General features: G+C 34.8%; 1 protein-coding gene across 1 annotated transcript; it reads left to right on the top strand.

The window, feature by feature from the left end:
* The first annotated feature begins 83 nt into the window (after window positions 1–83).
* CCT4 (chaperonin containing TCP1 subunit 4) lies at window positions 84–12,922 on the top strand. The gene is made up of 14 exons (XM_011384350.2): window positions 84–368; window positions 3,473–3,525; window positions 4,602–4,691; window positions 5,630–5,738; window positions 6,313–6,455; window positions 7,510–7,631; window positions 7,983–8,115; window positions 9,006–9,145; window positions 10,162–10,258; window positions 10,344–10,454; window positions 10,548–10,678; window positions 10,804–11,038; window positions 12,366–12,479; window positions 12,714–12,922. The coding sequence occupies exons 1-14, from the start codon at window positions 242–244 to the stop codon at window positions 12,726–12,728; spliced, it is 1,620 nt and encodes a 539-aa protein (XP_011382652.1). The 5' UTR covers window positions 84–241; the 3' UTR covers window positions 12,729–12,922.
* Window positions 12,923–15,162: the final 2,240 nt, after the last annotated feature.

Consider the following 15,162-nt stretch of genomic DNA (forward strand, 5'->3'; position numbering starts at 1 on the left):
GCAAGCCCCGACTTCCCCGGCACATTCCGTCGCCCGGCGCGCGGCGGGCAGCCTCGTACGTCACGCCAGCACCGCGCCGCCAGGCAGGACCCCTTCCCCGACTCCTCCTCCTCCTCCCGGAGCCGGCGCAGCTTTCTGGAAGGTTCGTGAAGGCGTTGGGCGCGTACCGTTACTTCGCGGCGGGCCAGAATCCGCGTCCATCCGTCCTTCCCGAGCCCACGGACAACCACCCCAATTTGCCATGCCCGAGAATGTGGCACCCCGCAGCGGGGCGCCCGCCGGGGCTGCCGGCAGCCGCAGCAAAAGCGCCTATCAGGACCGTGATAAGCCGGCCCAGATCCGCTTCAGCAACATCTCCGCGGCCAAAGGTATCGCTTCCGCGTCTGACCCCGCGGCCCTGTGGGGTCGAGCTCTGCTCTCTCACCCTGGGTGGGCATGGCTGACTTTCTCTTCTTTTAGCTGATCCCCTCCGTGAAGGGAACCTTACTGTGTTCTGCCGGTAATTCCCGACCCCAGTGTGGAGGCCTTTGGATTTGACCCATTCTGGGTCCTAGACTCCCATAGTTTTTCATTGGGTCACTCATCACACTTAACCAGAAAGCAGGCGAGGCCCACATGCAGCGGTCCCTTGGGTTCTGACAATTTAGTGCTGTCGCTTCTTATTAGTTCCACTAGTAAAATGTTTGCACAATACTTTTCAGTTCTTTTGTTCTTATAAAAATACCATCTAAATAAGCTTCCCACGGCACAATTTTTGAAAACGAATTTGGTATACTCTTCGTGCTTAAATTGGGGCGAGGCCCTTTGTATTGGACTGGAGGACGGACCCGTCTTTTTTAAGAATTATGGAAAGCTATATTGTGCTTTTATGTCCTATGCATGTGCAGCCAAACACAGGCAAATCAAGAAACATGGACAGTTTGCTATTTTGTGTTTGTATTTTGTAAAACACTTTAGTGCATGGTAGAAATCAAGACCCGTTTCGTTCTCTTTTTCCATAACTTTGTGACCTTTAATCTCTAGCCAAGATTTCCTTACCTATAAAATTGAGGGAAATGTTCATGGTTTTTTTGTTTTGTTTTTTCTTTTAATGTCGTGAGAAGAGAAATTCAGTTGCGTTATTAGAGTCTGGAAGGAAAAGTGAGAAACTAAGACTTAGCGATCTTGCCTGTGGTGTATACTGAGTACAGTTAATATTTAATTCGGGTTAGAGAATAAGGTGCACGAAGAAGTGACAGGTGAGATTGGAAGGGCAGAGTGGGGTAAAATTTTGAAGGGCCTGGTGTCCTGGAAAGGCTTTGGCATAACTCCTACAACTATAGGTTATTCTTCTGTAGAATGAAGTAAGAGCTAATTTGTAGGGTTTCTGTGAGAATTAAATAAAGCATATAAAGAGCCATGTATATAAAATACATCCTTAAAAATACTCAAGGTCATTAGCCCAAGTGACTGAGGGTGTGATGAAGCTAAAAGAAATCCATACAGCTAGTCCTGGAATGATGTCTTCATTCAACGTGGTTTCTTTATGTTGTTGATAAGATGCCTTAGGAACTTAACCTTGTTTTTCTCAATTATCCTATGGTAAAAACTGGTTTCGATGTTTGTATTTTGGCCACAGTTCCGAGAGCCTATCAATGTCGTTAAGTCAGAACTTACTATACACTGGAGGAAGGATGGTAGAGTAAGAGAGAATGGGTTCTATTTTGGGCCTAATGAGTTGGAGAGTTCAGAATGACCAGATGGGCAGATTTAGGAGTCATTGGGAAGTTAAGAGAGAATGCGCCTGGAAATGAAGATTTGGTAAATAGTCATCTAAGGAACTTAGTGGAAGCTTAGAATTATTACATCAGAAACAAGATGTTAAATTCTTGGGCCATCTGGAGGGCCCAAAAAATCTATATAGTATGGTAGGTTTAAACAAACAAGATACAGAATGGAAAGTTTACTTTGGTAACCTTTGAAACAGCAGTGAACAGCAAATTGAAACTGGACAAGGGAGGTATGCATGTAGGAAGGAGAGGCCACCTAAGTTATCTCTGAACCTGACCCTTTTAAGTGAGGAGAGCTCAGAGCAAAGGGACACAACTAGTCTTTCCAAGTCGTCAGACAAAACCCTACAAACTAATCAAAAACTGCTGCCTTATGCATCTTTAGTTTAATTCGGGGAGCCAGTTTTTTTATTTTGATGCTACTAGAAGAGAGATAATAATAGTATCATTGGTTGATGATACGAAAAACCACACACACACATATATGTAGTAGTAGTTCTAGTGCTATTCAGTATGAGCCATTTAACAGGTGATACTCTGTGCCACATAGTATGCAGACATTTTTGGAGATGTAAGCAGTCTAAAATCTTTTATTTTTTGGATTGTGTATATCTTTCTAGAGTCTTTATGTAGATGAATATAAGGGCATTCTTAAAGTGAATTGGTCTGCTTGTGGAATCATAGCCATAGGGGTCCACTAAAATTGCCTAAAAGAGTAGTAATATTTACTGGGTAATTAGGAACTGCGGCCCCAAACCATGAAATAATTAATTGGAAAACAATTTTTAAATTATACCAAATATTTTTTCTTGGCCTCTAAGACTATCATTGTTCGCACAGTATAGGAGAAAGCATGCTAGTTGTGGAGCACACAAAAAATGATTAGGGCACAATCTCAGCCTTGTGTACATGGAGTGAGATGGTATGTGAGAAGGGGAAGATTTAATCATTTGTTCTGCACTTGTCAAAGAAAAGGAATGGAGTATTGTTCATCAATTCCAGTTTCTCTTAGAAAATAATAAATGGACTAATGAAATAAAAACATTCTCATGGACAGATAATAAGAATAAGAACTTTGGAATGGTAGACTCTATATCCAGAGATGTTTCATAACATACTGATAATGACTGAAAGCTATGATTTTAGTTTTTTTTTTTTTTAGTTAATGTTTGTTTGTTTTTTTGTTTGCTTGTTTTGGAGAGGGGATCAAAGGGCGTGTTTTTTCTTTTTACTCTGGTCCATCTATATACTAGCTTCACATTAGTGAACAAGTCTTTGCCCTCAGAAATCATACTCTATATAGTTAGAGGAGACAGAGTAAACAATTAGTATAATAGGAGGTCTAGCCTGTCCTATTGCTACTTTTCTTATTTTAAAGAATGGAGAAAAGAATACAATCCTCAATCAGAGCTAGATTGTACCATTTTGATACTTAAAGGAAGATTAAATAAATCCTCAAAAATATTCTGCCATAGGCACAGCATGAATACTACATACAGTGACTTTAACAACAAAACGAAGTATGTCATAGAATTAAAGGAGTAAATTATTCTGTTTCCATTAGATTATTACTAAACAATAAATTTTCGTTAGTGGACACTAAATGATTCTACACCCTATCCTAATAAGGACAGAATGATCTTTTGAGAAGAGAAATCCTTTGTTCTTTAAAGAGTCTTGATTTCTGTTTCTTCCTTTTACAGCTGTTGCTGATGCTATTAGAACAAGCCTTGGACCAAAAGGAATGGATAAAATGGTAAAATTAAATTAATTCATTATTTATTGAATGCTACCGTCCACACTGCAAGATCTCAGTAGAGAGTTAACGCTGTTTAAAAAGTAAAGCATTAGAAAGGCACTTTGAGAGTTCAGAAGAGTGATTACTTGAAGATGAACAGGACTTAATAATAATTCGTATTTTGTTTGCTTAATGCTTTTTAAACAAAATACATACACAAAGGTAATTATTTGTTGTGTAGTTAGATAGAAAGTAAAGCTAGGTGCAAGGGCTTGGGTTCAATGCTACTTATCGATGTAACTCTGTGACCTGACTCGTAGGTCTGGGATTTCAACTCTACTAGTGTTGTTGACTGGCAGCATAAAATAGATACATTATAATGACTTTTAAATAATATACCCTCAAATTCAGTGCTAGTTAACTTCCAAAATGAGAGGTCAGGAAACAACATGGAGGATTGTCTGGATGATAATACAGATCATTGTTCTTCTGGGTATTTTAATTCTCTCCTTGCTCATAATGCTTTTTGCCTTTTGCTGAATATACTAAGAAATAAGTTACCATGTTGACTAAAGAATTGTGTTCACCACTTTAAATAAGTTAAGTAAATGTCTAATCACTGTGTTGTACACCTGAAACTATAATATCATATGTCAACTGTAATTGAAATATTTTTTAGTTATCTTAAAAAAAATAGCTAATATTGAATTAAAAAAAGTGTTCGCCACATTCATGGTGCCGTCTTTGGAGGCCATGGTATTATTTATTATTGATACGAACCTAGGAATGATGGTAATTCCTTATAGTATTTTTTCTACCCTTTTTTCTTGTTTGGATTCCTTCTGTTTTACACAAATAAATAGCTGGAACAAAGCCAGTTCTTTGCTTGTAAAGTTGGACTGTTATGCATATTCTTAAGTCATATTAATGTAAGGGAGGAAAGTTTGAAATTAAGCACAGTTGTAAGCTATGCAAACAAATTAACTTCTCTACCAAGTATTAAAATTAGTAGATCTTTCTGGGTGTCACGTTAATGCTGGGTAAAGAAAAACAAAATTTTTGAAATCGCAGCTTAAAAAAATGTTTTTTTACAGATTCAAGATGGAAAAGGCGATGTGACCATTACAAACGATGGTGCCACCATTCTGAAACAAATGCAAGTGTTACATCCAGCAGCCAGAATGGTAAGTATAATTTTAGATGAAATGTTTTATTTTTTTAAGTATATGGTTTGATATTTGGTAAACAGTTAAGTTTTATTTTATCAGGTGATATCATGTGAGCATTGTGCATTTTTTTTCATTAGGCTAAACAGGCATATTTTTTAGTATACATTGTATGCCTAGCATTGTGTTTTTTTAGTGCAAGGTCCCTGTCCTTGTCCACAGGAATGTGTCATACAGTTGGGGAAGGAAGAGTTAAAAACATGAAATGGCACAAATTATTAGTTCAGTGAGAGTTAGTTGGAAGAGAACAAAAGAATTTTAAATTATTTTGTGTGCAAAATCATGTGTCTAAACTTACAGTGATGTTTATTAAAAACAACAGTTCATAACTCGTGTCAAGTGAGAAGTCACCATATCAGCAAAAATAAATTCCTATCTATTACAAAGTCCCCTTTAATTATTTAAACATAACTTTTTTAAAATGAGTCAAATAATGCTTATATAGGATCTGTTCAGGTAAACTTGGCAAAGGACTGTAAACTGACACTCTACTGTCATCTGGAATGCCCCATTTCGTAGCTTCCAAGTCTACAGGGTACCTATGGTACAACATTTATGCCTTTTTGACAGAAAGCAAAAGTTTACCTACAGTCTGAACCAGCAGTCATAATGTAGATTCTTAGTAGAATATATAAGTAGTCATAATGTAGCAGTCATAATGTAGATTCTTAGTAGAGTATATAAGTAGAATTTTGTGTGCCACAAATATATCGGTTATTATTTTTACATGAAACCCAAGATAGACAACAAAAGTCAAGAATTATATTGAATCTTACAGTGTTGATAATAATCGGATTGTGACACTGATACGAAAGTCATTTGTTTTATATTTGAATTAGATGTTACTGGGTTCTCACATTTCTCATTAAATAACTTAGCATATTCTGTTTACTTAGCTGGTAGAGCTGTCTAAGGCACAAGATATAGAAGCAGGAGATGGCACCACATCAGTAGTCATCATTGCTGGCTCTCTCTTAGATTCCTGTACCAAGCTTCTTCAGAAAGGTAAGTAGAACATAGAACATACTTTATTACTGAATCTCACATTACTTACTAATTTGCAAACTAATCTTTACTGGGAATTTTAAATTAAATTTTGCTGTGTTTATTATATGAATTAGAAAGTTGTGTTTTTGTTTATTTGTTTATTTTTGCTTCCTTTTTGCCAAGCTTCTTTTCTAATGGAACTTGACAGAATTTTGCTTTTCAAAAATAAGTGGTGGTTGTGTTACTAATATTGGGATTTGTGTGAGAATGGTGATTTGGGAGAGAAAGCATGGGTTCTTGCTCTATTAAATAGTGTATAATCAATCAGTAGTGACTCTAGTCACTTATTCTGTTTATTATGTATGTGTATGTGATTGATCTGTTCCAAATTAAATGGAAATAAATTATTAGTTATAATTAACAGTTAAGGTTATTTAAACCATTATAGTCATAGCTGAAGCATAAATTAATCTATAGTTAATAATTAAGTTTTATGACTACTTTGGAATTTTAATGAATAGAAATTTTTTAAATGTGCCCAAAAGGTAGCTTATTTGTTATAATTAAATAACTAGATTTTCACAAATGACAGGGATTCATCCAACCATCATTTCCGAGTCATTCCAGAAGGCTTTGGAAAAGGGTATTGAAATCTTAACTGACATGTCTCGACCTGTTGAACTGAGTGACAGAGAAACTTTGTTAAATAGTGCAGCCACTTCATTGAATTCAAAGGTGAGATAAACACTAAGTTTAAGTTTCATTAAAAACTGCAACTCTTATGCTGTGAGTTTTGTTTGATGCTGCACAGTTCATAAATGTTAAGTCTCAAGTGTGACTGGGTAAATAAAGTAATTTGTATAATTGAATTCAAGTAAAATTTACCCCTTCAAGGCTTTCAGATAAATTGTATCCCCATTTTACAGATGGGAAGATGGGTCTAGTGAAGTTAACTAACTCATCCAAAACCTATTAATAGAGCTAGACCAAAACAGGATTATCCCATAGTCCATCTCTTCAATATCCATGCTGCTTTTCTTAGTTATCAAATTTAAAGCAGTGATGTTCTTTTAAATTTCTTGGAAACTCATGTCACTTTCTGTTTTCTGTCATTCTCTTTGTCAAACACACTCATTCTTTTCCTTTTCATCGGTGTTATATCAATATATTCATTTTCTTCGAATGTTAAGTAGAGAGCTAGATAATATTAATGATATTGTTGAATGTCCCCAGAACTAATAACAGAATAGCATAATGATTACAAGCATTGGTTACAGAGTCTAGACTGCCGGGTTTCAATGCTAGCTTCATCACTTAACTAAGCGCTTTGACTATTTCAATTTCTTCATCTAAAGGTTGAATGAGTATATGAATGTAATTTGCTAAGACCACTGCCTGACATATGATAAGTGCTCCGTTAATGTTAACCACCAGCTATTTCTATCAGCCCCTCACTATTAGGGGTACACATGTGTAGCATCTGATCACAAATTCATTTTAAACAGGAAACCTCCACATAAAATTAATTTCTTTTGGATTTGCTATAGAATTATTAGTAAACTTGACATTCCCATCTGTTCTATCAATAAAAGAGGAAAGCAAGCATACATTTTGTGTTCTTGGTGACAACCTGAGTTGAGACAATTCGCATGGAATATTTTCTCATTCCCATTCTCTCCATCACACCCTTGCCACCCAAAAAAAGTGATTAAGATTACTTCTTGAATATCTATGTCAGTAAAGAACTAAGACTTTTATTGTGAAACTGACTTTTTTTTTTAAATTCTAGGTTGTCTCTCAATATTCAAGTCTGCTTTCTCCAATGAGTGTAAACGCAGTGATGAAAGTGATTGACCCAGCCACAGCTACTAGTGTAGATCTCAGAGATATTAAAATAGTTAAGAAACTTGGGTAAGCATTTCTAATTATAACTAATTAATAAAAATTAATTTCAAAAATAAAAAGCTATTGCCATAAACGAGCTTAAATGAAACATACCTGTATGAAAGTCACAAAGCTTTCTTCCTTTTTGGTTTTGTTTTCATGAGAACTTGTACTAATGTGGGAATCTCAAGAATTTCTTTATATTCTCTTATGATAACAGGGCAGTAGTGTGATCAAAGAGGTTCAGGAATGGGACACAAACGTGAGGCTGGAGCACATTTTATTGGACTGATGATTTTTAATATGTTAGCAATCTGTTAAACTCACAAATTTTTACCCCCTGTTAACTATCCCCTACCTTGTTTTCTTTTTTCTTAGTGGAACAATTGATGACTGTGAGTTGGTGGAAGGGCTGGTTCTCACTCAAAAGGTGGCAAATTCTGGCATAACCAGAGTTGAAAAGGCTAAGATTGGGCTTATTCAGTTTTGCTTATCTGCTCCCAAAACAGATGTAAGTAGAACCAAATGAAATTGGTTCCTCATTTATGTGTTTTAATTTTCTAATACCTTAGATATTCATTATTATAAAAAATAGAAAATACGGATACTAGTGATAAAAAAAAGCATACATTTCAAATGAATTATTAAAGTTGAGACAAAAGTGGGAATTATTGGATCCAAACATGACAAATCTATAGCCTCAGTTGGCTATTCATTGAAATTAAGTATTGATTTACTTTATAAATGAAGACAAAGGATATGTGTGTAATAATAAAAACAGGTTATGTAAAGTTATAAGTGGAATTTCTAGATCCTTTCTAGCTTCTGAGAACAGAAATCTTGACCAAACCTACAATAGCGGGCAGATCTTTTGTCCTACATTTGCCCAAAGGAAACTTTAAGATTTCTCCTTTTATATTGCATTGGCATAAAGGTTTCCTGTTTAGTCATTTGTTTCTCTAAAGTTTAGCCCATAAAAAGTTAATGTTGTTTTATAGGTCTTTGATAGAAACAAAATATGTCCTTGGTACCTTCTTTCAGCATACCAATTTATGTGACAAGGCATAAAGTAACGAGGATGCAGGTGAAATTATTTCAGTACTATATTTGAGGAGAATTGGCATATTCAGAAAATGTTATTTTACATTTTTTGATTATCAAAAATGTTCTTATAGTGTGTGTGTGTGTGTATCTCTATGACAGCAAGGTGTATAAATTAAAATAAAAGACCTGAATTAAGGTTGGTGTATATTCACCTTTCTAGACCTTTTCTATGTATATCTATGTATAATTTCTTCTTCTTTGGTATGATTTTGAATTTATACTATAATATTTTTATTAAAAGTCTTTTTCACTTTAAAATTCCTACAATGCAAATTATTATGTTCTTTTTCTAAACAGATGGATAATCAAATAGTAGTTTCTGACTATGTCCAGATGGACCGAGTGCTGCGAGAGGAGAGATCCTATATTCTAAACTTAGTGAAGCAAATTAAAAAAACAGGATGCAATGTTCTTCTCATACAGAAGTCTATTCTAAGGTATGGGCTGTTTTATTTTCTTCACCTCTTAATAATAATTGATTTTGGATCACTTCTAGCAATTTTTAAAGAAATATTTGAGATGGGTAAACCACTAGACATCTAATGAGTGCATTTGGGGGCATTCGTTCAGATAAGTACTCTAAAGTGGGTTCTCTTCCCACCGTGGTAATTTAAATGTGGGGTATATAATCTTTCTAGATCAAGATCCTAAATATCAAGTAAATTTTTTTGTTTTTAAAAAGCTAAATTTGGTCTAAAATTAATTAACTAAAAGAGGCATTTATTTAAGGGTCTGTGCATTTGCTCGCCTTGAAATTTAAAAGTTTTTGGAGGGGAGAATAGTAGATAGCCCATGAATTGAAAGACTCTCCAAAGTTTGAATTGATCTCCCACTTTTTTTTTATTGTTTTCATTTAATAGGTAGACACATTCCCGTGTACTCTTTTTTAATGTTATGCCAGAAAGTACTGTGAATGCTCATTTTGTATAGAAACCGTGATGAAGAGTTGGAGTACCTGGTTCTCATTCCAAGTCATGTAATAGCTAATAACCTTGAGTAAATTGCTCTCAAAATTCAGTTGGCTTATCTGTAAAACAAGGATAGTAATTAATATTCACCCTTCTGATAGCACAGAGTTGTCAGGATCATTCCAGATAATTTGTGGGAAAGTGTAAAATTTTGGTCTTGAATTAGTCATACTTCATTCTAAATTCAGGAAGTACCAATAAAGTTTAATCAGATACACTCATTTAGTATTAAGAAAAATGATGACATAATTATTATGTTTTACAAATAGTGTCATTGGGGTATGTTTTAATATTATCTATTGGAAATCTTAAGGATTTTGAGCTTATAAATTTGGTAAGCTAATATTTAAAGCATCTCTTTCACAGATAATTTGAGTAATCATCGGTCATTTAAACAACAGCAAAATAATGAAAACCTTCAAGAGTGGTTGAACACCAAAATGTTTTAACCTAGCATTGGCATAATTACTGATTTTGTGTTTTAGAGATGCTCTTAGTGATCTTGCATTACATTTCCTGAACAAAATGAAGATTATGGTGGTTAAAGATATTGAAAGAGAAGACATTGAATTCATTTGTAAGGTAAAATGTTCATAACATCTGTATGTGTGAAAATGTCCAGTATTCAAATGTTATCTTAATTCGTAGATTTGACTATTTTTTCTAGACAATTGGAACCAAGCCGGTTGCTCATATTGACCAATTCACTACTGACATGCTGGGATCAGCTGAGTTAGCTGAGGAGATCAATTTAAATGGTTCTGGAAAACTGCTCAAGGTAACAGTGTTATAATTAAGCTTTATTTGCTTGGGTTTTTTGTTTGTTTTAACCCTTACTCCAAACTCATAATTTGGAATTTGTTTACTAAAGATTACAGGCTGTACAAGTCCTGGAAAAACAGTTACAATTGTTGTTCGTGGATCTAACAAATTGGTGATTGAAGAAGCTGAGCGCTCCATTCATGATGCCCTATGTGTCATTCGCTGTTTAGTGAAGAAGAGGTAATATAAACTAAGTAACAGAATGTTACAACTTGTATATCTTGACTTTTTAAGGTATAAATTGTAAATTATTTAAAGTAGCTTTCTCTAGGATAAAGTAAGCTAAAAATGTTTGTGAATTTCAGAGCTCTTATTGCAGGAGGTGGTGCTCCAGAAATAGAGTTGGCCCTACGGTTAACTGAATATTCACGAACATTGAGTGGTATGGAATCCTACTGCGTTCGTGCTTTTGCAGATGCTATGGAAGTCATTCCATCTACACTAGCTGAAAATGCTGGCCTGAATCCCATTTCTACAGTAACAGAACTAAGAAACCGGCATGCCCAAGGAGAAAAAACTACAGGCATTAATGTTCGAAAGGTAATAATTTAATCTTTATTGCAGAAAAGGTTAATGAAAAAATTTTAATCTTCATAATTGTCTCTTGAGTGACAAGCTTTGTAATTAGAAGTAATCTTAGATTTAAATATGAGACCTGTAGGTTCATTGAGAATGAAGATGATGCCTTAAGTGAAAAGTATTATTTGTTCATTAATTCTGCCACATCAACTGTGTCACTTGGCAAGTTATATAGTCTGTGCTTCAGTTTCCTCAGTTGTAAGTGAGGGACAATTAAATAGTTCTCAGGCCTGTTGTGAGGTCAAATGTATTATTAACAAGAAAGCTCTTACAAAGATGCCTAGCATAAACACTGTAAGTATTACGTATTACCACCAGCCTAGTACAATCACCAAGGGTAAATACATAGAACAGTGATAATTTCCCCTTTTGTATTTTATTAATGTCTCTTTTTTGTAATGTTTTATTAATGTCTCTTTTTATTTAGAGAAATAATACTTAATGGGTAAAAAATAACAATCCAAGGTGATATTTTTTTAGTAGTACAGAACTCTAAAAGAGGGTACTACCTAGTTTTAGCAAAAGCTTTATGAAGATGCAGTTTGGGTTGGTAGGAGATAAGGAAATTTCAGATGGGAAAGCAAATGGTTTTACAGGTGAGAGGGACCAAGAAGTTACTAATTTTTTCTAGAGCAGAGGTTTTATGTTGGTGATACAGTAGACTTTAAGGTTGGAAAGTTCAGATAAAACCTAAAATTTGAGGGCCCTTAAGTTTTGGGGTAAGTATATGTTTTTTTTAATTCCAGTAGTTGGAAGCCACTGAAGTTTTTTTAACCAAGAAGCTAAGATGATGAAAAGAGTATTTTTAAGGAGGAAAGACAGGAGATAGGGTTGCTTGTTATGGCCATCAACAGTAATCCTTGGGAGAAGTAATCCTAGGATAGTGGCGATAAGAATTTCAAAGTGAAATTTGAGAGAGTTGGAAAGACAGAGCAGACCAGACTTGGCCATATTCAGAATTAGGATTCAGAGAAGATTTGAGCATCAAAGATCTAGTAATTTTTAATCTCCATGATCTACCTAATTTTTGCCAGGTTATTTTTAAATTAAAGATATATACGAGTTGTTTTGGAGTTAGGATTGGGAGGCTCCAGCATTAAATCATTTTTTCCAAATTGTAATTGAAATTCAACCTACAATGTAGTGAAAAGCTTACTTAGTAGAGTATCTTACTCTTGACTAGACCAAGAGAAAACTGCATTTGTAAGGCCTTAAGTTATACTGGTAACAGTGTGGTTGGTGATGTGTATAATTTCAAATACTAAAAGTAATTTGTGCTAATTTTCAGGGTGGTATTTCCAACATTTTGGAGGAACTGGTTGTCCAGCCTCTGTTGGTTTCAGTTAGTGCACTGACTTTAGCAACTGAAACTGTCCGGAGTATTCTGAAAATTGATGATGTGGTAAGTATATATAGATTGTGAATTTTCTTACAAGGTCAGAAAGGGATTTTTTTTAGAGGTTTTGTGGGTAGGGGTCTGTAAATGTTAGTTTGCTGGTCATCAATGTAATAAAAGTTCATTACAGTCTTTTTCTCACTTGTAAAAATAGATGATTTGGATAATTCACTTAAATGTCTTCCATCCTTAAAGTTCTGTCGTTTACAGTTTTTGAAATTCAAATTTTTCTCTTGTCAGGTAAACACTCGGTAATCTGGATAACGCTGGCCACCTGGCACAATTATGGCCACTATAGTGCATCTGGAGTAGAAGATCACTCACTGGCGTTCCTTATGTTTGGAAGAGTGTATCCTCTATGATTTCCTGGGCCTGGTCTTCCAAGTTGGCAGTTGTTTGAAATTTTATTGACACAATTCAATGAAAATATTAAATATTTGGTTTCAAAAGGTGGACTACTTTATTACCCCTTCCCCCAGCAACATTTCAAATACTCTTGAAAAAGCCATATAAGAAGGGGGTGGAAAATGGATTCACATTTACCTGTTGACTTTTTTAGGATCTTTATCCTGGGTACTTTAAATGTTAAATTTTTTTTAACACGACAAGAAAAATAATGGCCTAATATATTTGTTACCCTGATAAATCCAACTTACATAAAAATACCAAAGTAATGTATATGCTGTTTGAAAAGTTAACAGTATAGAAAGATACAAAGTGAAAAATGAAACACTCCCTCTATAATCTTAATCCCTTTTTCTAAGAATAACCATAGTTGTGTTAATTGGGATTCCTTCTACAAATAAAAGTATGCATACATGCAGCAAATGTTATTTATACAAAAGGGAATCTTAACTGACATGTCTTGTTTCAGTGGTTTTAAACATTGTTTCTACCCTGATGAAGCATCATCTCTCACCATGTATAGTATAAAATCTAATCTCTGTCCTCACTTCAGCCTCTTTCTGTCAGTTCTGCACACATTGTAGCTAGTGACTTCTTAAAACTTGCCAGGCACTCCAGTTTGTAAAAGCTTTTACAGCTTCTGATTGCCTTTGAATAAAGGCCAGATTTGAGGTGGACCATACATTGGTCCTACAAAATCTGGAACCACTCCTATATTTCACAAGGACTGTTATAAAAGCAACTGGGGCTCTCCACATTTGTGGAAAATTTCAGCCAACCAGTCTGAAGCTTTTCTTTGTATCTGACAATTCAAAATAACTGATTTGGTAAATGGTAAATTCTTAATATGCTTAGATACCTATTTGTGGATTGTCTAAAATTTAGTAATTCAGATTATTGTCTCCCCTTTTTAATGGATATTAGATGCTCACTGTAAAATAAGGTTTGGTTTTGTTTTTAGCTGTGTAAAACGAATGAGGTACATCCTAAAAACTTGTCAAAATACTTCTCTAATACAAATTCTATTGGAACTTTTATCATTTCTTCACAAGGTTGCGTGTTTTAACTGTAGAAAGCCCTAAAAATCCTCAAAAAATCCTGTCAGAACTAATAAATTAAGCAAAATAACAGGATGCAAAGTCAACACAAATCAGTTGCATTTCTATACAACCTGAAAAGGAAATTACAAAAGTAGTTCCATTTGCAATAGTATCAAAAAGAATAACAATAATTAATGAGATAAAAGACTTGCACAATGAAAACTACAGAACTGCTGAAATGACAAGGAAACATCCATGTTTGTGGATTGGAAGACTTCGTAAAATGTCAGTGCTATCCAAAGCGATCTACAGATTCAATACAATCCATATCAAAATCCCAATAACACATTAGAAATAAACCCCATCCTAAAATTCATAAGGAATCTGAAGGGAACCTGAATATCCAAAACAATATTGAACAAAACTGGAAGAGTCACACTTCCTATTTTCAAGACTGACTGACAAAGCAATGGCAAGCCCAGAAATGAGCCCTCACATATATAGTCAAATGGTTTTTCACAATGGAGCCAAGACCATTCAATGGGGAAAGGCCAGTCTTTAACAGTGCTGGGAAAACAATGTCCACACACAAAAGAATGAAGTTGGACCTCTACCTAACACTACACAAAAATTAAAGTGGATCAAAGATCTAAGTGACTAAATTCAGGTAAAATGAAAGCTTCATGACATTAGATTTGGCAGTAAAAGTTTTTGTGCATCAAAAGATAACTATGAACAGCAAAAAACCCTTGGAAAGGGAGGAAATATTTCCAAATCTCGTATCTGATAAAGGATTGAAATCCAGAATATGTAAAGTGTTAACCCAATTCAAAAACAGGCAAAGCACGTGAATAGACATTTCTCCAAGTCTTCTCTATTGCACATTCCTTTAATTTCTTCCATTCATTTCCTGTGCTTATTCCTGTATCCCTACTTTCTTTTTTCCCCCTTGGTTATTAAATTGGATTATTTTCCCTTTCCTTCTAAGGTGTCAAATTTGGCATGAAGACTTTCCTACTTCTCTCCCTCTATCTTTCGCATGACTTCCTCCAACAAACCTCTTGCACTTCTAACTCCTTGATGTCTGCTTTCTAAAGGACCCAAAATGACAGCCAAAAAAAAAAAAAAACCAAGTGACCAGCTGGTGAATGGATAAACTTAAAGTGATAAAGACAATGTAAATAATGTAGATTGAATATGCCTTGTCTGTAACTCACATTATAAATAGCACAACAAAATGAGGA

This window comes from Pteropus vampyrus, unplaced genomic scaffold, assembly GCF_000151845.1.
Source record: "Pteropus vampyrus isolate Shadow unplaced genomic scaffold, Pvam_2.0 Scaffold571, whole genome shotgun sequence".
Lineage (NCBI taxonomy): Eukaryota > Metazoa > Chordata > Mammalia > Chiroptera > Pteropodidae > Pteropus > Pteropus vampyrus.

What these genes read in the sequence shown, in the direction of transcription:
- CCT4 (XM_011384350.2), top strand. Translation starts at nt 242, where the DNA reads ATGCCCGAGAATGTGGCACCCCGCAGCGGGGCGCCCGCCGGGGCTGCC. An exon ending in CAACATCTCCGCGGCCAAAG is followed by an intron (nt 369 to 3,472) that starts GTATCGCTTCCG and finishes TTCCTTTTACAG; the next exon opens with CTGTTGCTGATGCTATTAGA. An exon ending in CCACTTCATTGAATTCAAAG is followed by an intron (nt 6,456 to 7,509) that starts GTGAGATAAACA and finishes TTTAAATTCTAG; the next exon opens with GTTGTCTCTCAATATTCAAG.